This window comes from Trachypithecus francoisi, unplaced genomic scaffold (assembly GCF_009764315.1).
Source record: "Trachypithecus francoisi isolate TF-2019V2 unplaced genomic scaffold, Tfra_2.0 Lachesis_group12, whole genome shotgun sequence".
Taxonomy (NCBI): Eukaryota; Metazoa; Chordata; class Mammalia; order Primates; family Cercopithecidae; genus Trachypithecus; species Trachypithecus francoisi.
The window spans coordinates 81,156,085-81,180,473 of record NW_022681457.1 but is presented as its reverse complement, the minus strand read 5'-3'; the positions used below and the strand labels follow the sequence as shown (position 1 = coordinate 81,180,473).

The 24,389-nt window shown below is 46.6% G+C and overlaps 2 protein-coding genes and 1 long non-coding RNA gene across 11 annotated transcripts in view; 2 read left to right on the top strand and 1 right to left on the bottom strand.

The window, feature by feature from the left end:
- Positions 1–10,103, top strand: LOC117092737. The gene is made up of 3 exons (XR_004440894.1): positions 1–1,034; positions 4,475–4,667; positions 9,500–10,103. It is a non-coding gene; the product is annotated as an uncharacterized LOC117092737 (long non-coding RNA).
- Positions 10,104–16,018: 5,915 nt separating this feature from the next.
- On the bottom strand, positions 16,019–22,273 carry MED8 (mediator complex subunit 8). Its single transcript, XM_033226774.1, has 8 exons — positions 22,159–22,273; positions 20,713–20,831; positions 19,914–20,058; positions 19,269–19,409; positions 19,000–19,081; positions 18,389–18,637; positions 17,135–17,195; positions 16,019–16,642 (listed from the first exon to the last, which is right to left on the bottom strand). Exons 1-8 carry the CDS (start codon positions 22,162–22,164, stop codon positions 16,540–16,542), a joined length of 906 nt encoding a protein of 301 aa, XP_033082665.1. The 5' UTR covers positions 22,165–22,273; the 3' UTR covers positions 16,019–16,539.
- Positions 16,726–24,389, top strand: part of SZT2 (SZT2 subunit of KICSTOR complex) — a 68,386-nt gene continuing 60,722 nt past the window's right edge. For 6 of the 9 annotated variants that reach the window (XM_033226766.1, XM_033226773.1, XM_033226772.1 and 3 more), the window contains exon 1: positions 16,726–17,230. In XM_033226766.1, the coding sequence (XP_033082657.1) occupies positions 17,165–17,230 (66 nt within the window). In that variant the 5' untranslated portion in view covers positions 16,726–17,164. Of the gene's footprint in view, positions 17,231–22,277; positions 22,393–24,389 lie in introns of those variants that run through there. The other 3 variants (XM_033226771.1, XM_033226769.1, XM_033226768.1) reach the window with 1 other exon arrangement.

The following is a 24,389-nucleotide window of genomic DNA, read 5'->3' as shown; positions in this document are numbered from 1 at the left end:
CAGCGCAGGCTCGGCCGGGGCGGGGGCAGGGGCTGGGGCGGGCCGCCGGGTCCTGGCAGGAAGCGCCGCGGCCCGGGTTCCCCACCTCTTCCCTCGCCGCCCGGGCCCGCCCTGGCCGATTACAGCGGCCTGGCCACCTCGGGAGCACGCCGTCTCTTCCCGACGTGCAGCCCCAGGCCTGGCCCTGTCCCCGGGTGACTGCTCCCCGGCAGGACCGCGCATCTGTGTGCGGCAGGCCCAGCTGAGGGCTCGGGGGAGGGTTCGGCCTTGCCCTCAAAGAGCTCCCTCTCCTGCAGGGTGAGCGCAGAGCGGCGGGCGGGAGCACACTGCGTGTGCTGAGGGCGGACTGGTCTTAGCGGGAGGGAAGCCTCACGAGCCTGTACACTTGGAGGAGCCCTAAGCGTTAGGATCTGCTGCGAGGGCTGCCTGGAATGGAGGTGGGAGGATACAAGTGGCCCGGGGCAAGCATAGTGAATCACTGGCTAAACTGGCCTTCGAGGTAGTGAAAGAAAAAAAGGGAAATGAAGCTGACTGCGGCTGAATGTAGTAGGTCGTGAAGGCCAAATGAGCGATCTGATTTTTATTCTAGAAGCGGAGGAGAAACAGTAAAGATTTTTGAGGAGACTATAATCAGGCTTGTATTATTAATTCATCAGACGTTTATAGACCACCCAACGTCCCTGCACTCACGGGGCTTGCAGTCTCTCTGGCTTAATCATTTACTCTGGCAGCCAGTGTGAGGAGGGCACAGGAAGGAGACCAGGTGACAAAGCCAGCCTGACCAAAGATGTGGCAACTGATGGGATTGGAAGAGGCGGACAATGTCGAGCTTTCCTCAGCACAGCTGGACTGGCTCTCTATATATTTATTTATCTATTCTACACCCCCAGCCCCCACCTCCACACTCACTAACTGGACTCAACTAGTGGGTGCAAAGGACGGACTAGATTTTAGTGAAATGGAATTTCTACCTTCAGCGGCCTCTGGAACAGAAGCACACAACGATCTAATAACTGCTTGCAGGATTGGATTTTGTAAGTGTGGGCAGAATTTGGGAATGTGGGCTACTCTGGGCACACTGCCTATGGGGCAGCCCTGCTCCGCAAGGAAAATAAACACAGTTTTTTAAAAAACGGCCGGGCGCGGTGGCTCATGCCTGTAATCCCAGCACTTTGGGAGGCCGAGGCAGGCGGATCAGGAAGTCAGGAGATTGAGACCATCCTGGTTAACACGGTGAAACCCCGTCTCTACTGAAAATACAAAAAGTTAGCCAGGCGTGGTGGCGGGCGCCTGTAGTCCCAGCTACTTGGGAGGCTGAGGCAGGAGAATGGCGTGACCCCGGGAGGTGGAGCTTGCAGTGAGCCCAGATTCCGCCACTGCACTCCAGCCTGGGCGACAAAGCGAGACTCCCTCTCAAAAAATAGAAAAACGAATTGGCCAGGTGCGGTGGCTCAAGCCTGTAATCCCAGTACTTTGGGAGGCTGAGGCGGAAAGATCACCTGAGGTCAGGACCAGCCTGGCCAACATGGTGAAAACCTCTCTCTACTGAAAATACAAAAATTAGCTGGGCATGGTGGCGCATGCCTGTAATCCCAGCTATTCGGGAGGTTGAGGCAGGAGAATTGCTTGAACCTAGGAGGCAGAGGTTGCAGTGAGCCAAGATCGAGCCACTATACTCCACCCTAGCGACAGAGCAAGACTCCGTCTCCGAAAAAAAAGAGGGAATTCGGAAGACGTGGTGGCTGGGAGAATAAGATGTTCAGGCCAGGCGCGGTGGCTCACGCCTGTAATACTAGCACTTTGGGAGGCCACGGCGGGAGGATTGCCTGAGCTCCGGAGTTCGAGACCAGCCTGGGCAACACGGTGAAACCCTGTCTCTACTAAAACACACACACACACACACACACACACACAATTATCCGGGTGTGGCGGCGTGCGCCTGTTGTCCCAGCTACTCAGGAGGCTGAGGCAAGAGAATTGTTTGAACCTGGGAGGTAGAGGTTGCAGTGAGCCGAGATTGTGCCATTGTACTCCAGCCTGGGCAACAGAGTGAGACTCTGTCTCCAAAAAAACAAAAAAACAAAAAAAAAGGTGTTCACAAATGGTAGGATAGGCTGGGGATGGTGGCTCACGCCTGTAATCCCAGCACTTTGTAAGGCCGAGGCAGGCAGATAACTTGAGCTCACAAGTTTGAGCCTGGGCAACATCGTGAGACCCCGGCTCTACAAAAAATACAAAAAATTAGCCAGGCATGGTGATGCATGCCTATAGTCCCAGCTACTCTGGAGGCTGAGGTGGGAGGATGACTTGAGCCCAGGAAGTGGAGGTTGCAGTGAGCCAAGATCACGTCACTGCACTCCAGTCTGAATGACAGAAACCTTGTCTCTAAATAAATGAATAAATAAATGACTTCACAAATGGTGGGATATAGCTATGTGAAAGTTTAGTCCTAGAGCTTAGGTAAGAGGTCTGAGCCAAAGTACAGATATGACCCAGCCCATTAGTACCCACCCTTGAAAGGAAATGGCAGAAGAATTCACTATTTAAAAAGCTCCAACACTAAGGCCCTAACTGATCTGGTCCCTGCCTTGTCCTCTCATTCTACCTGTGACACTCTCCTGGGCCCCACCCAGTGCTTTAACCATTCCCCGAGGATGTCAGCATCTTTCATAACCCCCTCAACCCTCGCCCCCTGGCTCAGCACAAGGAACAGTCAGGTCTCCCAGGCAGTAAATCACCCCCTCCTTTTGCTCCCACAATTGTAATTATCTGCTTATCCGTATCGCAAAACTATAAGTTCCTCTCAGTGTGGGCCATGTTTTGTCATCTCTGTATCTCCAGCATCTGGCCCATTATCTGGTACTCAGTTGACCCTCTACATTTGTTGAATGAATGTTAGTGTGAATGGGATGATGTGGGAAAGGAAGAGAGGCCAAGGGAACCAGAGTCAAGGGGAGAAGACAATAAGAATTTGAAAGCCTTTCCATTTCCCTTGGGAACAGAATCACTGAGTCCATAAATATTTATTGAAAGCCTGTGTTCCAGGTATACTCTAGTGATGTTGGGTTCACACCTGACTCCAAAGCCATGAGTTTAAATGTGCCAGTTAGTACCTGTGTGACCTTATGTAAGTTGCTGAACTTCTATAAAATTGGAGCTATAAGAGTACCTATCTCATAGGACTGCTGTGAAGACTGAAGGAGATAACACATGTAAAGTGCTTATCACTGTTTCTGTCTCAACATGTAATGGAGAAGGTGGGAAAGTGCCCAAAATATCAGGAAGATACATACTTATATGTAGATTCATGAGCATTATTTTAATAATATTTCCTAAACAGTTATTCTGTGCAAACCACTGTTGTGAGAGCACTATTGAGAGATTTTGGATTAAATGTCCATCATAAGAGTGCACTAGAGACAAAGAAAGCAGACTATTATAGATGATGAAACCGTCCCAGAGGCCAAACACAGTAGTGATAGGAAACTTCAACTGTGTCCAAGTAACTGGACCATATTGGTAAATGACCATGGCAAGCCCTCAATAAATGCTGACTGACTACATGAATGAACATGCTCAAAGACATTTGTTCAGCTCTTGTCCCAGGTTCTATCACATCCCTCTCCCCTTTCCTGAGTTTCTTTTGTTCAGTTTGGCAAACAATGAATGGATCGGAGAGAGCATCCTTAAATATCTGATATAGACCACTTAGCCCCAAATCCTACCAAATGGCATCTTCATGGCCCTGGGGTTCCTGCAAAACACTCAGTCTGATAGGAAAGACAGACATATAGATGAGCAATTATATATGTGGTGAGTGTTCCCATAGAGATAAACCCAGAGGGTTATGAAAGCACTGGGATGCGGGGGCACCTTAACTCAGTGTGGAGGCTAATTCTGGAAGGTGATGCAAAAATGACACTTAATTGAGCATTAAAGGTCACTTTCTAGGCTGGGTGAGGTGGCTCGTGCCTGTAATCCCAGTACTTTAGGAGGCCGAGGTGTGTGGATCACCAGAGGTCAGGAGTTCGAAACCAGACTGGCCAACATGGTGAAACCCCATCTCTACTAAAAAATACACAAAAATTAGCCAGGCCTGGTGGCAGGAGCCTAAAATTCCAGCTACTTGGGAGGCTGAGGCAGGAGAACCACTTGAAGGCAGGAGGCGGAGGTTGCAGTGAGCCGAGGTTGCACCACTGCACTCCGGCCTGGGCAACAAGAGTGAGACTCCATCTCAAAAAAAAGAAAAAAAAAGACACTTTCTAGAAAACAGGGAAAGGCATTCTAAATAGAGTGAAGCATGTATATGAAGGCATAGAAGCAAGAGATGTGGCGGATTTGGGAACGCTAAGTAGTTTGGTATATGACTGCAGTTCAGAGGGCATATGGAAGGGCAAGAAAGGCATGAGTCAGTTTATGAAGAGCCTTGCATGCCATAGTAAGAAGACTGGATTTTATTCTGTTTGTTTTTCAGCCCTGGCTGCAACTAGAATCAACCAGGGAGCTTTTAAAATATCAGTGCCTGGCTCTCACCTGCAGATTGATGCTAGATGGTTGTTCTCAATGGGAAGAGGCTGAAGCATGTTTATATGCTGTGTGGAGAGAGACAATGGGATCCAGCATACACATGAAGAGAGTAGCCTCTGGCTAAGGAGAACGAAAATGGAGTAAGTTCGTCAGTGGAATGGGAGGAAATTGAGGGAGTTTTGTCTAAAGGAGTCTATTTTTTCCTTCAGTCAGATGTCAGGTATTTGCTGAACATGGGGGATGGGTAGGTGGTAGGATAAGGAATTGTAGGGAAGTGGTACAGTCTAGAGTAGCTGATGATGGAATGATGGGAAAGCTTGGTGAACAGAGTGGAAGGCCCCGCTGGGTGGGAGACCATAAGGAGTGTACCAGTTTAGAAGGCTGTGATGTTCTCCAGCAGAGCTAAGTGAGTGGGAGTCAGGAAAGCGGAAATAGGGATCTGTAGGGAAGCCAGATGGAAGGCCTTGCTTGGGAGAGGGTTCAGTGAAGGCTGAGTAGACTAAACTAAACCAAGGGTACACTGATAAACTGGAGAAACTGAAGAGGTCAAGGAACTCATAGGTTTGATAAGGATGAAGGCCAGGTACAGTGGGGAAAGAAAACCCAGTCCAACAACTAAAATTCCATCCCTTTCATGGAGCCTTCCTGACTAATGGGAAATGAGGTGGCGACTTCCCCCAGGTCCCACCCTGTCTGACTCACTCCTCACTCACTGCTCTTCAAAGGGCCCGTCTCCATCCTCTTTCTCAAGAAGATAAACCATGGATGTCGTTTCTCCAGAAGTTCAGCCTGAAAATCACTATCTATATGAACTCGATTCCCATGATTTTCTGAGGCTTTATATGTTTCAGCACAAATATTAAATGGAGGTAGGATCAGAGAAACAGAAATGGCAATGAGGAAAAAAATGGAAAAAGGTACACCTGCATGTTCATGAGTGAGTGAGTGAGTGGAAGAGTGGAGGGAAAACACAATAAGAGACGGGGTATCAGCTATGAATAGGAACTGAAGGTCCAGACTGAGGGGCAACAGAACTGGCAGGTGGAGATGGAAGCAGCCTCCTGGGGGCTGTGTCAAGCTTCTCCATTTTCCATCCTGTAAAGGACAAAGGATACTTCCTACACAGTACCCACACAGAAAAGCTGATGGGAGGGTTAGCCTGTGAGGATGGGAGAGCAAAAATGAGGGCAAAGAGTTTGCCAGTTAATAATTCTGCATGTCCCTGGGCCCCAGCCAGCTAGTTGGTATCCTCTTCCAAAGCAGGCTGGGACCTTGGCTGAAGGAACCAGGGCTGGAAAGACATCGGGCTGGCAGAGGGGAGAGACTGCATGCAAACATTCTTTGTATCTTCTGGAATTTGAGGGTTGGCCTGGACCCCTGAAAGGCCAGGGCCAACGTCTGATCCATCAGTGGGTAACCAGTGCCTACATACTATAGGTATCATTCACTGTTCATTGAACTGAACAAAAGAAACTTAGAGAGGGGGAAAGGGATGTGATAGAACCTGCAGGAAAAGCTCTGCAGAGAAAAAAGGAGAGGCTTTTTGTTAGGGGGCAAACCAGGGGATGCTATCAAGATGGAGGAAAGGGAGTTAGCAACATCCAGAAGACACGTGAGAAGGACCAAGAGGGGAATGAGAAACTTATTATTCTATTAGTACTTTTTCTGACAAGGATGAAGCCAGCTGCGTTCCATATGTTCGAATGTTTTCATCCTGTACGGTAAGTTCTATGATCACCTCTTAACAGATAAATTGAAATCAGCGGTTGAAGGCAATTTTTCCAAGGATGGGGACTTGTGGGGTGATGTGGGGGGCAAAGGGCAGGGGGATGGTTTCAGGAGGAAACTGTTCCACCTCAGATCATCAGGCATTCGTTAGATTCTCATAAGGAGCGCACGACCTAGATCCCTTGCATGCACAGTTCACAATAGGGCTCCCGGTCCTATGAGAATCTAATGCTGCTGCTGATCTGACAGGAGGAGGAGCTCAGGCGTTAATGCTTGCTCACTTGCCCACCACTCACCTTCTGCTGTGCGGCCTGGTTCCTAACAGGCCACAGACCGGTACTGGTCCATGGCCCAGGGGTTGGGGACCCTTGGACTAAAGGATATGGTTAATGAAAGGCCTTCATATAATAGAAGGTTAATGAGTGACCCCAGATCATGAAGTGTTTTGAATTTTTAAAAATGAGTTTACTTTATATTGGGATGTCTCTGAAGATTTCTTTCTTTTTTTTTTTTTTCTGAGATGGAGTCTCGCTCTGTCGCCCAGGCTGGAGTGCGGTGGTGCCATCTCAGCTCACTGCAAGCTCTATCTCCTGGGTTCACACCATTCTCCTGCCTCAACCTCCTGAGTAGCTGGGACTACAGGCACCCGCCACCACACCCGGCTAATTTTTTGTATTTTCAGTAGAGATGGGATTTCACTGTGTTAGCCAGGATGCTCTCGATCTCCTGACCTCGTGACCCGCCCGCCTCGGCCTCCCAAAGTGCTGGGATTACAGGTGTGAGCCACCGTACCCGGCCCGTCTCTGAAGATTTTAAGTGGCAGGCTGACATATCAGACATCCCCACCGTGCTTTAAAAAGACAAATTTGGGGATGGGCACAGTGGTTCACACCTGTAATCCTAACACTTTGGGAGGCCAAGGTGGGTGGATCACTTGAGGTCAGGAGTTCAAGACCAGCCTGGACCAACATGGTGAAACCCCATCTCTACTAAAAATACACAATTAGGTGGGCATGGTGGCATGTGTCTGTAGTCCCAGCTACTTGGAAAGCTGAGGCAGGAGAATCGCTTGAACCTGGGAGGTGGAGGTTGCAGTGAGCCAAGATCGCACCACTGCACTCCAGCCTGGGTGACAGAGCAAGACTGTCTCAGAAAGAAATAAAAAAAGACAAACTTGGCAAGAGTAAGGTATATTATCAAGAGGAAAGCAGAAGAAGGCAGGGATACCAGCTGGGAGCCAGCTCAGAGGTCTGGGTGTGACATAACAAAGGCCTGACCTAGAAGAATGGCAGTGAGAAGGAAGAAAAGGGGATACAGTAGAAAGAAGACCCAGAACTAACAGCAGATGTCCAGCTGGATAACTCAGGTGGGGCAGGATGGAGAAAATGAATGTAGTTTGGGACATCCTGAGTTTGAGGTGAGATGGCCCATTCAACAAGCAATCTAAAACATAATACTGTGCATTCAGGAGAAAGGACGGAGCTTGAGAAAAAAATCTGAGGATTCTCTATATAGAGGTGAAACCACACAAAGTGGACTGGAGTGTGGTAGCTCTAGTTTTGGCTGTATTCAGAAACTTTCCTATCCCCTGCTTTCATTTCCTTTGAGAAATTCCCTACCCCATTGGCTCATTAATGCTGGTATTCTTCCCTACTTCCTCCCAGTCCAAGCTCCTAACGGCACATAATCCAAGCGAAACCAGAGCTCTCCCATGAGATGAGTTCTAATAATGTAGAGTGGAGAAATGTAGAGACAGAGAGTCCAGACAACATTTGAGCCTCTGAGCCCACCTAGAGCCATCCACATAACCCAAATACAGCTGGTTCTTTTTTTTTTTTTTGATTAAGCCAGTTTAATTGTAATTTTTATTAGGCTAGTTTAATTATAATGTCTTGCAATCAAAACAGTCTACTAGACCATCACATAAAAATGAGATTGCTCAGGAGAAAGTAGAAGAGACTAACAGTTACCACTTGAGTGTTGACTATTTGCCTGAAGGGCCTTTTTAAGAAGCTTGGACTTTATCTGGTAGAAAATTAAGAGCTACTAACTTTAAATATGTTTTGTTGAAGGTGCTCTTTGAAGTTGGTACTATAATCCCATCCTATAGAGCTGAAAACTGAGGTTCTTGGAAGTAAAGTAACTTTCTAAGGCCACACAGTGGATAAGTGTCCAAAGCAGGATATGAACTTGAAAATAAATAAACTGCAATAGAACTATGGTGCGAGAATGGAAGTGTGTACAGGGCACAGGAGAGGTACAGTTTAAGAATGGTCAAGTGTACAGGAGAGGTAGTAGTAAAGACTTTACAGGAGTAGGTGACATTTGAACTAGAAGGATGAATTATCAGGTGAATAAGGGGGCTGGAGCAGGAAAAAGAGAGGGCGTTCTGCGTAGGGCAGAGCATGTGTAAGCCACGGAGGTATAAGGCAACACCTGACTCCCAGCTATGTCCTTATGGCTACAGCTGAGAGCACTTATGGCAAAGTGGCAAGAATCGTGGAGTATGCCATGACAAAACAAAGTCTGAAGGACTGGTGGTCAATGTGGTGGGAAGAGAGGCAAGCATGGCACCAAAAAGCTCTGGTTTTGATCTCCAGTGAATTATACACAGCCACCCACAAAGAACTGAGCCCGACCCAGCAAGCACAGAGAAGCGAGGCAAGAATTCATCACAACTGCACAGAGAAAGCTATGAGTGGTGAAGGGCCCCCTTTAGGGACAGACTGTAGAAAGACTATGGAACTGAGTGGTTAGCTAGTTTAGACAGGGAAGAGATACAGTTCAGAAGGCATGAAAAATAATATTTCAGGAGAGAGGTCTTGTCATTTGGCCTCAAATCAAAAGGATACAATTTATTAATGAAAGAATGTAGGCAACAACTAGGTGGGAGAAATAAAATTCACAAAACTAGATTTGAAATTGACTTATGTCAGGTAATCCAATGTAAAAATGCTCCAGTGCCTACTCTGCACGTTACTAGGGAGATACCACGGGGGATGAAGTATGCACAAAAAGCGTCTCCTGAGGCTAAGCGCCTGAGACATGAGCACAGGGGAGCTGCAGAGGGAAGGAGAGGTTATGACCTCTTAGAGGAACTGGTCAATCGTTTATTCAAGCAACAATCACTGACAGCAGAGATTTCCAGATGTTACCCTATGGATATATAATATGTATTGAGCTTCTACTGTTGTCAGCATTATCCTAAGCACTTCATATGTATTAACCCATTTACACTTCACAGCAACCCTATGAAATAGCCATTGTTACCGACCCCAGGAATAAGAAAACAAAGGCATAGAGAAGTGAGCTAACTTGCTCAAGGCCACACACCTGGTAAGTCGCGCAGCTAGGATTTGAACTGGAGCAGTCTGGCACAAGAACCTGCTTTTTAAACCAAAATGTTATTTTATACTACTTCTCCAAAGACAAACAAATCATAATAGTAATAATAATAGTAGCACTACCATTTATGGTGTTTGTGATGGGCTAGATGCTATAGTATGCCAGGCACACATTATCTTGTTTAAGATCACTCAGCTCTCAGGTGGAAGAGCTGGGATTCAAACTTCAGGATGCTTGAACCTGGGAGACAATAAAGTGCACCAGGAGCTAGAATAAGTTTGTACAAGGTACAAATGTGAAGCATAAAAGAGGACGTAATTAATCTTACCTGGTGGGAATAGTGTTGAGTTGTGGGTTACTAAAAAACTTCACATAGGGGTGACTTTTTGTTTTTTTTTTTTTTGAGACAAAGTCTGGCTCTGTTGCCCAGGCTGGAGTGCAGCGGCACAATCACAGCTCACTGCAGCCTTGACCTTCCAGGCCCAAGCAATCCTCTCACCTCAGCCTCCCAAGTGGCTGGGACCACAGGTGTATGCCACCACACCTGGCTAATTTTTTAGTAGAGACAGGGTCTTCCTGTGCTGTCCAGGCTGGTCTTGAACTCTTGGGCTCACACAGTCCTCGTGCCTCAGCTCCCAAAGTGCTAGGATGACAGGTGTGAGCCACTGCACCAGCGAGAGTGGGGTGACTTGTGAGCTGAATTTTGAAAGATTGGGTATTTGTCAGACAGAATGATAGGGCAAAGTGTTCCATGCAGAGGGAACAGTGGGAATAAAGGAATGGAGGTTTGAAAGAGCTGTCACATTCAGGAAACTGCAAGCAATGTGGACGGCTTGGGAATTGAGTGGGTGGCATGACACTAAGAAGAAGGAGGCAGGGGGCTGCATCACATAGAATCTTACTTGCCTTTCCAGAAAATCTGAGCTATTTTTAAGCTTTTCCAATGAAGTAAATGTAATGGCCAAAAAGAGTAAGTAAATATTCCTAGGGAATCTGGTGGCTTAGTCTGAAGCTGTTCAGACTAGTAGGAATTCTTTGAAGACTATTTATCTTTTTTTTTTTTTTTTTTTGAGGCGGAGTCTTGCTCTCTTGCCCAGGCTGGAGTGCAGTGGCCAGATCTCAGCTCACTGCAAGCTCCGCCTCCCGGGTTTACGCCATTCTCCTGCCTTAGCCTCTGGAGTAGCTGGGACTACAGGCGCCTGCCACCTCGCCCGGCTAGTTTTTTGTATTTTTTAGTAGAGACGGGGTTTCACTATGTTAACCAGGATGGTCTCGATCTCCTGACCTCGTGATCCGCCCGTCTCGGCCTCCCAAAATGCTGGGATTACAGGCTTGAGCCACCGCGCCCGGCCGAAGACTATTTATCTTAATAACGCATGCATGCTGGCTGGGCATGGTGGCTCATGCCTATAATCCCAGCACTTTGGGAGGCTGAGGCAGAAGGATCACTTGAGCTCAGGAGTTTGAGACCAGCTTGGGCAACGTGGCGAAACCCTATCTCTACCAAAAATTCAAAAATTAGCCAGGTACGGTGGCGTGCACCTGTAGTCACAGCTACTTGGGAGGCTGAGGTGGGAGGATCACTTGAGCCAGGAGGTGGAGGTTGCAGTGAGCCAAGATCACACCACTGCACTCTAACCTGTATGACACAGTGAGACAGTGTCTCAAAATAAAATAATAATAATGCATGCTAAATGTGTGTTCTCTGTTTTAAATTACTCTTAAGTAAAATGAACATTCCAGGATAATTTTACCTTATAATTTTCAGTATGCCTGGCACACCCACCCCTACCAACCCACCCACCTCTACCCACCCAACTCTACCCCCTTTGGTAGAGGTGGGGGTCCATATACCCCCACCTCTACCAAAAATACAAAAATTAGCCAGGTATAGTGGCACGTGCCTGCAGTCCCAGTACTTAGGAAGCTGAAGTGGGAGGATCACTTGAGCCTGGGAGGTGGAGGTTGTGGTGAGCCAAGATCACACCACTGCACTCTAGCCTGGATGACAGTAAGACAGACCGTGTCTCAAAATAATAAAATAATAATAATACATGCTAAATGTGTACTCTGTTTTAAATTACCCTTAAAATGAACATTCCAGGATGATTTTATCTTGTGATTTTCAGTATGCCTGGCACACATGGGGAGTAAACTATCAAAAGGCTTTCAATCAAAGGAATAATATGATCAGATCTGCAGTTCAGAAAGACCTATCTGGCAGCCTTTTGGAAGACAAGTTAAAGTGGGCAGGACTGAAGATAAAGGATTTTAATCAGGGGAGTAATGAGATCAGATCTGCAGTTTAGAAAGACCTATCTAATAGCCTTTTAGAAGATAAGTTAGAGTGGGCACGGCTGGAGGTATGGAGTCTGAACAATACTTTTAGTAAGAAAAGCCCAGAGCCTAAACTGTAGGACAGGGTAGAGACAGAATTGGTAGGATTTAGTATCTGATTAGGTATGAGGGGGTTGGGGACCCAGAGGGAGAATAGTTTAGAATGGTTTCCATATTCCTGGCTTAGAAGAAAAACAGGTGTGTAGGCTAGAATAACTGGATTTGGACATTCAACCAGCTGCGGATCATATAGGTAGAGATATCCACTAGGAATCTGCAGCTCGGCAAAGAGGTCTGAGCTGAAAATAAAACTCACTTATACACATAAAAGTGGTGGTCACAGAGAAAGCAGGCAGAATAAGAAGGGGGTTAAGGACAAGTACTAGAGAATAACATCTAAGAAGCAGGCAGAAGTATAAAAGTCCAAAAGCTGCAGAGAAGGAATGGCTAGAAAGGGAGATGAACAAGGAGAGCGTGTGCCATAGAAACCATGGGGGAGAAAGAGACTAAAGGAAATGGTCAGCATTAAATGCTGCAGATACATTACTATGAGGATTGAAAATACTCTGGGTTTAGTCATTAGGTCAACAGTGATCTCTGAGTTTCTGAGGAATGGTGGAAGTAGAAGCCCAACCACAGGGGTTGAAAAGTGAATGGGAGGTATAAGAAACAGTGATTCTAAGCACTGTGTTTCAAGAGCATGGCTGTGAGTGAGTCAGTGAGAGGGGATGTAGGGTCAAGAAGGATCTTTTAAAATGGACGAGACACTAAAATGGCACTATCTAGGGCCATGAAATGTAGCCCAGAGAAATTGGCAAAACGAACAAAAGATAGACTGGGTGTAGTGGCTCACGCCTGCAATCCCAGCACTTTGGGAGGCTGAGGTGGGAGGATCGCTTGAGCTCAGGAGTTTGAGACCAGCCTGGGCAACACAGAGACCCTGTCTCCATTAAAAATAATAATTAAAAAAATTAGGTGGGCATGGTGGCACATGCCTGTGGTCCCAGCTACTTGGGAGGCTGAGAGGTGGAAGGATCACTTGAGCCTGGAGGATCACCTGAGTTGCAGGATCACAGTGAGAGGTGGTCGTGCCACTGCACTCAACCCTGGATGACAGAGTGAGACCTTGCCTCAAAAAAAAAAAAAAAAAAGAACAAGGATGTCTACATGGGGAATGTATGTGGGCAAGAAAAGATGAAGAATCAAAATGACCACAAACAAGGGAAATTAGGGTTAGAATTAGGGAAGGCATTGGAATGGTAGAGAAAACACAGGAAGACGAGCATCCCAAGGCACTTTATATTTGACTCAGTAGGAAAGGTTATCTTCATGTGGAAAAAGTATAATTTATTGTCTATACTGGAAGAGTGTCTTTGGTACATATATCTTGCCCAGGGAGAGATGTCTGAGAGTGGGAGGGTGACTTCTAACACACAAGGTATGTCAGAACTTGTAACTTGTGATAACTTTGTGGTAACTTACCATCTCTTTGATGAATCTTCACTTAGAGAAAGATGTTTTAGAAAGCAGTTTCAATGTTGTGGTCTGAAGGACGTTGGTATGTTAAGGTGTAGGTGACAGCGAGGAAACTTCAGGAACAGTTTGTAGGAGTTTGAGGGACTTGGGGGCTCATCTAGGAAAATTTTGGCCTATTTATGTAACAGTCATGCACCAAGGAAAACAAAACAAAACAAAACGCCTGGGGATAAATGGGTTTGAAAATCACTGCCACAGACTTCAGACCTAAAAAGGATCACTGGGACCACCAACTGAGAAAACAGGCTCAGGGAAGTGAGGTGCCTTGTCCATGATGTACTTAGGGAAGCTGCCATGTCCAAATGGCATGTGACTCATTGAGAGACCACAACAGGAATCCAAGAGCTGCCTCAGTGACACATGGAGCTCAAAAACAAGAGATGGTAGTTAAAGGGAAGAAGAAAGGAACTTTGTCTTGTGGGACAAAACACATGCTGAAGTGATGGGGTACCATGGTCTCGTCAGATGGGTTGGAGTTTGCCTTCTGTTCCAATTAGAAAGCCCCATGTGCACAGTGGCAAGCCCTTTCCAAGGGTTAGTCCCCATGTGTTCAAGGTTCCAGGCAAGAGTCACATCAAGCCTCCGTAAGTAGGCACTGTGAACCCTCAAGACTGAACAGAAAAAGACCACAGTCCCTGTTCCTACTCCTGGCCCAATGCTATACACTTCAGTAGGCTATTCCCTAATTCTGGAGCAGATAGGAAAAGCAGATGGAAGAGAATGTACACCCCTTCGTAGTTCATCTGGACTGTAATCAGGAGCTGACCCAGGGTGGGCGTTTGGAAGGACTCAGCCTCCGTCCTGCCTGGTGCTGGGATCAGCTTACACAGCTCCTGTGTCCACAGGGCACAGAGAATACATTGTCCATAAGGAGGATTATTCTGTACAAGAAGCTCAGACAAAGGGAGAGGTTGTTTCCAGCTGCCTGGGGGAGGTGAGAAGGGGGTGGGAAAAGGGACCAGCCTCACACTAGGGCATTCCTGCAGAGTTCAGCTTCTTTTCTGCAGCAGCACAAGAGGAGGTGGGCAATTACACCCTCTCCAGCTCAGTCCTAATGCTGGGACCCTTACACTATGGAGTTGTAAGGAGCACTTGGCTACAACCTATCTATCTTGGCTGTTTCCCAAAAAACGACAGGGTTGAATGAGGTGGACCAGCTAAGTAGGGCAGCAATAAACACCAGAAGGGGAACAGAATGGGGTGACTGGCACAATGAGCAAAAGAGAGGTTCAGCAATGACTGAATCCCAGGCTCAGGGCAGGACTGGAGAGAGGTCCTAGGCAATGGGCCTTATGCTGACATTGATTGGATAAGCTTCCGCCTTCAGCAGGATGAACTCTGTCCTATAGTAAGCTCTTGACGTTTCACCGCTGCTGCTTCTTTCTCCATCCTAGACACAAACCTAGGAGACAATGGCCTAATCTCTTTCTCCAGGGGACCCAAGAATAGGAGAAAGCACGATCTCCGAGCAAAACAGGGCAGTCAAAAACAGAGGCATGTTACCAGAGTAGGCCAATAGATACCTTTTGCAAATCCTAAATCTGAGCCAGTAAATAGGTCATGTCCCCTTCTTCAAAGGAAATGCTCTATGTATTCCCTCCTGAGGGAATGAGTATGTTAGGGGTGGGAGATACATACTCTCTAGAGGCATTTACTAGACTATATGGACCCCAAAGTGGGAGACACTCGTGAGATATGTGTACCCCAAATGATTGTTTTGAGGATGGGGGATAAAAATGAGAGCATGCACTCCTACAGTGCTGAATGTAGAGGAGTCCCTCTAGAGGAAGGAGTGTTTGCTTAGGGGAACAAGATGTAGGTGACATCCTGCATATGTTCCTGTTGGGGCAAGAGGACATTTCCATTCCTGGATGACAAGGAATCCATTTTAATAGTATGGTGGGGATGAAGTCAGTATTTGCCTGGGACACAAAAAATCCTGTGGTTGGTGCCATTCAATAGGAGGGAACCTTTTGGTGGAGTAAAGGGCAACAGTCACCAATAGATGCTCCAGGGGGTTCAGAGAAGCACAGCTCCAACTCTACCCAATATGCCAGTGAGCTTTGACATTTCCAGTGGGAAGGGAAGAGGTGAGAAGACAGAGAACACCTCAGCAGGCTGATGAGTTGGAACAGTTTAAGTAGGGGAAAGGTCTGTCTTTGCCTCAGAGCTGGTGACCAGACTCCCCTACTGCTATGTATTGTGGTCAGTGAGCTTGGTGGATACCATTCCTTGTCTTGATGGAATGGTAACAGATGTGACATCTGGGACCACTTTTCCAGTCCTTTGCTGCCACAGCCTGGCAGAACTTTGTTTGGTACTGAACAAATGCCAAAGCACCAGTGTGTGATAGAAGAGAACAGAAAAAAGGCAGCTGGAAGGTATGAGCAGGAGGGAAGTCGCCGGATTTTTAGATCAAAGCTAATTAAAGATATGAAAACTTTTTTATGGAGAGCAAATTAGAACTGCCTTGCAGCACTCTTGAAATTGCCTCTGATCCCTATGTAGTGCTCTCATAAATTACTGTCAGACAACCCTGAGCCAGTGAACATCAATTTGAATAACTTTATTCAGAGGAATCCTTTGGTCCACTTCTGCTGACTCAACCCCTGCCCATGCCGACAAACAAGTACTAAGAAAGGCAGGTCAGCCTGAATGTCTAAATTCACTTTGTTCAACTTTATAAAAGCAGGCAAAGTTACTGGGGGTTGCCCCCTCCCACCATCAATCTGGTTCACCATTTGGGCCACAGGTTTAGGGAAATGAAGGAAAGCCATCCTGGCCAGTCAAGAAATTGGGCACCATTATGAGGTCAACTAAACCCTGATGGCAGTGTGAAGTGCAATTCCCTTCTCCCTCCAAAATAAGAAACACGAGTCCAGGGGAAGGGGCTTTTTCATGTGCTAAGAAAAAACCCTTTCCCACATAGTCCTGCCTGGCAGAGCCACTTCCTGAGAAAGCCTCGTGTGATAAGGGTGGGGTAAAGAATAGGGGACTTTATGACTATTTGCCAGGTAAGAGCCAAGTTGGCTTTTCAGAGGATAGAAAGGAGAGCAGGCCCAAGCTTCACCAGAGTTGTAGGTGGGCATTTTTTTTTTCTTCCTGACCCAGAAGCTTCTTCACCTTGCACCTTAGAGGGATAGCCAGAATGAAAACCGGGCAGGAGGGCCTGCAAGGACAGTGTGCCTCTAAGAACACAGAGGTTGCTACAGTTTCTGGCAGCATAAAATAAGCAAAGCCTTATTTGATCTTGTGTCCATCAGCTCACCATTGACATGAGGCAGTATCAGATCAGGGTAAGTTCTGGATCAAGGACTGTGGAGGGTGGTGGGGAGAAGGATCTGTAGAAACTATCATTTATTGAATACGCATTATTTCATATACTGTGCTAAGTGCTTTACATTCATTTCCTCATTTTAATCCTCACAACAACTCTATGAGGTAGGTATTATCACCATTTACAAATGAGAAACAGGCTCAGAAAATTAGGTCACTTGTCCAAGGTCACACAGCTAGTCAGTGGTGGAAGTGGGATTTGTCTGTTGCCGAAAGCCCATGTTCTTTTTATTGTACCCATCTAGGTGAGCCTTGAGCAAAAGATAATTTCACTGCCCAACTCTGCAAAGAGCACCAGGGAGTCGAGGTTGCCAGCCACACTCACCGCTGGTAGGGATGCATTGAAGCCGACTTGATGTTGGTTTTTATTCCACTTGGCATTTTCCCTGAAAGGAACATGAAGAAAGACATCTCAAGCAAGGTAAGACTTTCACGACAAATCAGAAATGTGGTATCTCACATTCCCTCTGTCACCTCCTTTATCATCTCAGAACCTCTGTAGCATCTGACCCTGTTTGATAAAGGTCAGAAGTATGGTTCTTCACCCAGCTCTCTCCCTGAAAGTGTCCAGGAGGAAAGAAGTGATATGGGAGAATAGTCTGTTCATCCACTCCTAGAAAAGATAGCTAAACCTGTGTGACCCCCATTTAATGTCACAGGTAAAAAGAGTACTTTCTCTCATTGTTTTTTTTTTTTTATATCATAAGAACTGCAAAATCTTTGTTTTAATTGTCCCTTTTCCTAGACAGCTTGGAGAAAGTAACTCTTCTAGCTGCCTCCATCTAGACTGTTCTAAAAATGAGTAGGAGAGGCCGGGCGCGGTGGCTCAAGCCTGTAATCCCAGCACTTTGGGAGGCCGAGACGGGCGGATCACGAGGTCAGGAGATCGAGACCATCCTGGCTAACATGGTGAAACCCCGTCTCTACTAAAAAATACAAAAAACTAGCCGGGCGACATGGCGGGCGCCTGTAGTCCCAGCTGCTTGGGAGGCTGAGGCAGGAGAATGGCGTAAACCCAGGAGGCGGAGCTTGCAGTGAGCTGAGACCCGGCCACTGCACTCCAGCCTGGGCGGCAGAGCGAGACTCCGTCTCAAAAAAAAAAAAAAAAAAAAAAAAAAAAGAGTAGGAGAGAAAGCAGGAAGCCAAGAGCAAGAGAGGCATGATACAGAGAAAAGAATACATGTAGGACTGGAAAACTGGCCTGCATGTCAATTCCTAATGCACCTACCAAATGGTCTTAAGATCTGACTGCTGATTTCTCTACCTAAGAAGAGACACTGACAACGTATCTAATACCAGAATAAATGGGACCGAAGGATAGTTGACACAGAGATATGAGATGGAGATGGGAAATGAGAGCAGTTTCTGTTACTCAAAAGTTCTTCCTCACTCTCTGGTGCCTGTTGCAGAGTCTCAAATGAGATTTTTTTACTTCTGAAAATTATTTCCTGGGTCACAGTGCAAAGGAGAAATGGAGAAAATCTCTAGGTCTAGAGATGCTGGAGGCCCAGATAATCTAGCTTATTCCCTCCAACTCCCCTGCTCAAAGTCAACTTCATTTCAACCCCTGCCACCTTACCTGGTTGACCTGCTTGAGCCATCTGTACCCCACTGAGCATTGGCTGCTGCTGGCTTGGAGCTCCTGCCATCTGCACCTGCTGTAATCCTGAGGTTCCTGCAAGGATCGTCCCAGCTCCTGGCTGGCCTGGCTGGCCAGGACCACTGCTGCCTGAAGGTCTCCAGTTAGACAGTCCTTTCCCAAAGGCAACAGCTGCCACCAAGGCATTAGTGTCTGTAGGGTTAAAGGTCTGCTTGTTTGGCCGGAGACCTGAAGAAAAAGTAAGTGGGGATCCTGAAGTATGTTTCTGATGCAGGACTGAACGTGGCAGCTGGAAGACCAGTATGAGTGCCAGGGTTTAGAGTTCTGAATTCAGCAGCATCTAGACTCCCTCACAGCCCATAAAAAGAGCCAGAGGACCCCCAAGCCTATCTCAGAATTCTCTCTTCTTACTTTGCTCATTTCCTCCACTGCTTCAGGGTTGGCCTTAAATACAAAAGGCTAACAGAATGGATGCAAACCCTAAAGCAGTTCACTCTTGTGTCCTAACTTCACTACTCTCAAAACAACCATTCCCATTCCAGTGATCTTATATACCTCTCCTTCTCTGTTTTGCCACCAGTCCACCATACCTCCACTCTCTGATTCTCGCTCCTCTTTGCTGATTTTCTCCAGAAGGTTTGAACACATTTTATTCAAGCTCTGGATCTGCTTCTGTAACACACAAATTTGTGCAGAGATTAGGGTAACTAGGAAATGATATGGATAAATTTATTCCTTGGGTTCTGCCAGAAGCAACTTAGGTGCAACCAACTATGCATCCCTACTAGACAGGAATGGTAATGCCTAGCTTCTCATGATGGGATGGGGATGGGGCAGCAAGGCAGTGACTCAGTCCAACCTGGGCTGCATCTGCACCAATGCGGGCAGCATCTGTCGTCAGTTGCTTCTCCTGTTCTTCCACCTCAGGGTCAGGCTTGGTTCTCAGATGGTCAGGGACTACCTCATGGCTGAAAACGGGCACCCGTCCTTCAGTCTGCCGCTGCAACACACAGATTTTATTGATCCTACTATGCACTCCAAGAAGATTCTATCTGGCCTGATATACAGTCCCATCCACAGGCAAACAGTGCATTTTCAAGGAAAATACAACCTAAGACATAATATCTAGTTTCCTAGGACACAATCTCCTTTACTCCAGCCTTCATTTTTTGTGTCTTCTCACATCCCTATCTCTACCAGACCTAGAGGCAAATTAAACTATCACTCTCTGCCACGTTTCAAAGACTGAAACAGACAAAGTCACCAAAGGGCAGACTTTGTGGCTTGAGACAGATGTTGGAGAAGGAAGGTACCAGCCTTGGTGACATACCCCTCAGGTTATTACAACACTATTTGGGAGTGGCTCTCCCACCTTCAGAAGAACAAAAAGCAAGGCCTCCAAAATTATTTCTAAGCTCTCAACTAAGAACTTAATTTCCCTAAATAGTAAAGAAGCCAAAAAAATTCCTTAATTTCCCAAGTTGTATTCTTTTTCTCCTCTTACCATGAGATCTTCATCTCGGTCTGGAGACAACACCAGAGGGATGATGACCTGGTTACGGAACAGCGGTGTTTTTTCATGCTTCAAGACCTTGTTCAGAGTGTTCAACTGTCCAGAAAGCAAGGCAAAGCTGTCCAGGACAGATGGCCTGTTGGCAGTAAGAAGGTGTCAGAATGTTACACCCCTTCCCTGGGTGGTTCTTAGTAAAATAGTCCTAGTTCCTTCAGGCTAGGAACACTCGGATTTACCCCCAAAAGTCTCAAAGCCCTATGACTAGCCTAAGTGGGAACAGACTAACAGGGATGACAGGGCTATGAAAGAGGGACACAGTTTCAGTTTATGAAACAAATGTAGAAAAAACCCAGTTCATTGTTTGAATGAGGTGAGGAACAGTGGCAAAATAGGACTATACTGTTAGAACTAAAACTTCAGAAACCCGGTAAAATCCTTCTTTTCAGCCTGGAAATAGGATCCACACTTCAGAGTAGATTGGATCTAAAGGACTCAGCCATATTTGTGGCAAGAGATCCAGCACAAATAAAGCTGTAATAGGAGGACCTCCTCACCAGAGAAGTCAAAGGGTAAGAATTGAAAGCTATAAAGAACTTGGGTTAGGAAACTGAGCATTTCTCTACTTCCTTGCCATGGAAGCCACTTGCTAAATGTTAGGAAACCCAGCTCTTTCCAAATCAAAAGATGTTTGCAAACTTATAAATGGTTACATCATTAGAAATGTCCTATTCATCAGGAGGCTAGGACCCCCACCCATAAGCCCTCCCTAGCTTGCCCTGGCAACCCTTACCAGGTCAGCCGGCCATACTCGTTCTCCAACTTGCAAATGAAACTTCCCAGTGAGTTCTTCAGATCAGCCACTTGACTCAGCAGTGCATCTAATGATGCCTCGAGCTGCTTCTCCTCTCTCTGCACCAATAGGAACAGGTTGGTTACCCAGATAAACGAGTATGACACATAGAAAGGAGGGCTGAAAAGCCAAGGAGATGGTGTGCAAACACCAGTCAGGTAACAGGATCTCATTGGCATAGGATAACCAGGTTGTTTCCTATCTGTGGTATTTGGGTTATAGACAGCATCAACCCTGAGACCTTTCAACCGTTTGCCTGACCCCAAGTCCTTCCACCAACTGATTCCTTTTTCCCATCACCTCCTAATCTATGCCTGGTTTTTCTCTGTATTAGGTGCACCCTACACTCCCTCATTGAGACATTTTCGACAAACCTAATGCCAGATCATTATCTCATGTGCACCTCTGCAGCACATGTACTCCAGCTTCCTCCATCCTAGCAACCGTGAGCCTGGCTCTCTTGTCAGTCTCTGGGAAATCTGCCTACTCATGAAGACTTCTCTGAATACCAGCCCTGCTCTCCTCTTTCCCTCCCCCCACCAACCACTCCAGCTTTCCATCTGCTCTCATCATTTCATGTTTCAACCTTCTTGCTGAATTAATATGCACTCATCTATCTCTGTGTCAATATTCCCGTGCCTCTTTCACAAGCTCGGTCAACCCATTAACATTTCTTGAGACTACCAGCTGCAGGAAACTAAGTGACAAATGAAAACCAAAACCACACATGCTTCTAAGCACTGAACAAACAAATTAAAATGCTGGGGGTCTGCAAAGCATTTCCTTCCCATCGGTGGTCTCCTGTTTTATTCCATTTCTTTACCCTTAACAACTATAGGGCACAGGCTGGGAAGAGTGATGCAAAACTGTCTTGCAAACCTGCTAAGGTGCCTGACAGGAACTTGATCCTGGGTTCCACCATGGCCTCACATTATAAGCTGCTTAGCTTTCGGACACCGCGGCCCACAATTCCCTCACTGTTTGGGCTTCTTTCCAATTAGATCCCCTGCTATATCGGCATCCAACAGCCTCCATCCAGCAGCTTAGGACAGCTGAGCCAACCCACCACCTTCTTGAGCCGTCTTCCTTGGACTGCATCTCGGCCTCCCAGTATTACAACCTAATCCTTTCCCACGCCAAGCAAGTCAGTGCTGCCTCCTCCCTCCGGATTTAGCCCGACCGTCTTCTGTCAGGCGAGCTCCACCCCCACCTCTCATCTGCGCCGCTCCCTCTCCAATTAACCTCGCCCCCCAACCCACGTTCCCTTATCAGCCGTGGGTTCTGCCCTCTCTTCTCAGTCCCAACTTTTCATTCTCCTTAGCCAGCCACTCTGGCTTCCTGTACCCGAAGCTGGCCAGCCGCTAGCACGCCCAACGCGGCTCTCACCTGCATTGCGGCGGCCGAGGCGGCTGCAGCGATTTCCACTTCCGGTTTTCCTGTCAGCAAACGCCTCTGAGAAGGCTTCGTCCACCAATCAGAAAACTGGAACTCGGCCCTCCCACCCACTTCCGGTTCCTTCCGGGTGCCGAGGTAGCCAGGTCAGGGGTCAAGAGTGGAACACACAGGCCCGGGCCGGCGCTGGAGGGCTGTGTGATGGCCTCGGAGCGCCCCGAGCCGGAGGTGAGGGGCTGGCGGACGCAGCACTGGGCCCTTAGATCCGAGGGGGAGGGTCCGGCGGGCAGGCGTGGCGTTGGCCTCCTCTGGGTCTGGTGGTGGCCGGGCTGCGTAGCCTCGGCAGGGACCAGCCCAGCCCGGAAGGCCCGACTATGGTACCCCTGCGGACTATGGGACGCGGTCCACAGTTTCCTCGGGGAGCTAAAGGAGTAACTCTTTTCGCTTTGTTTTGTTTACTGACGTGTCATCCGCGTCGTCAACTCTTTGACCTAATGATAGTGGTATTAACAAAATTTGTATTTTGACTTTCTGTTGCAGTTTCAATGGGCAACACTGCAGTAGATTTAGTTTGCCGGTTTTTGCATTTCTTTAGGCATTGGAATGCGGTAAACAGCATGAATTCATTTAGTTCTAGGGCCCATGCTTTTAGAAAAGCAGCTTTAATTTCATGAAAAAAACATTTGAGTCGGACTGAGACCTCGCTCCAATATTGGCGCTGTCATGTAGCTAATCTGTGCAAGCTCAGGCGAGTCTTCCCGGATCCTGTTTCCTTCTTTATAAAATATGTGTCTTACAGTGTGTTGTGAGGATCACATGTAATAAACCAGAAAGGGGATATGAGATATTCATTAGATGCTAAGGAACATGCAAGGAACCTTATATACATGGTGTCATTCAGACTTCTGCAAGGAAGATGGCATTCTCACAGAGGAGAAAACTGAAAAATGAGAAAGATTTAGTACCTTACTCAAATGCCACTCATCCAGGAAGTAGCAATTTGGAGTTAGAAGATCTGAGCTTAAAATCTCAGATTTGGATAAAACACCACCACTAGGAAAGGTGCCAGTATATTAGTAGGTGGAAAGGGTGAGAGATGTGTATAATGATACAAATAGTATTCATTACTGCATACATACTGCATGCTAGGCACCATTCTAAGTGCTTTACCAGTATCAGTTAATTCTCTCAGCCCTATGAAGTGGACACTGTTATCTCCTTTTTTTGGTTTAGGAACTGAGGCACAGAGATATTAAGAGTAACAAAGTAGGCCGGGCACAGTGGCTCACACCTGTAATCCCAACACTTTGGGAGGCCAAGATGGGCGGATCACCTGAGATCAGGAGTTCGAGACCAGCCTGACCAATATGGAGACAGCCCGTCTATACCAAAAATACAAAATTAGCTGGGTGTGGTGGTGCAGGCCTGTAATCCTAGCTACTCGAGAGGCTGAGGCAGAAGAATTGCTTGAACCCGGGAGGTAGAGGTTGTGATGAGCTGAGATCAGGCCATTGCACTCCAGCCTGGGCAACAAGAGTGAAACTCTGTCTCAAAAAAAAAAAAAGTTAACAAAGTTACACAGCTGTTAATATTATAGTCAGGACTCCAAAACAGATGGCCAGGCTCCAGTCCTTGTGTTCTTAACCATATTTTTCATAGTATAAATAATAAAGTAGCCACAGAATGGTAAATCTCCAGTTCACTGGGATTTGGTGTGATAAGACCCAACATTGAATATGGTGGTGGGAAACCATGCCTTATTTAAAATAGTCATGTTCACAGAGGTGGTAGAATAGCCCATGCATCAGAAATATCAGTCAAGATCAATCAGAAATATTAATACAAGAAAAACTATGAAACAGTTTAGAGGATGTTTCATTATAAAGTGAAAGGACGTGGAGGGATGTTGTGGGGAAGTACAACCTACCGTTTAGGCAGATAGTCTAGAACGACACCATCCTGTAGAAATCTGAAGCAAGCCATGTGTGTAATACTAGGTTTTCTGATAGCCACATAAAAAAATAACAAGAAACAAATGAAATAAATTTTAATAATATATTTAACCCAAACTCCCAACATTTTCAAAATGTAATAAAATACAAAATATTGTGAGATATTTAAAATTTTTTTGGTACCAAGTCTTTAAAATCTAGTGTTGTATTTTATACTTATAGCACATCCCATTTTGGTCTAGCAACATTGTAGGTGCTCAGTAGCCCCATATG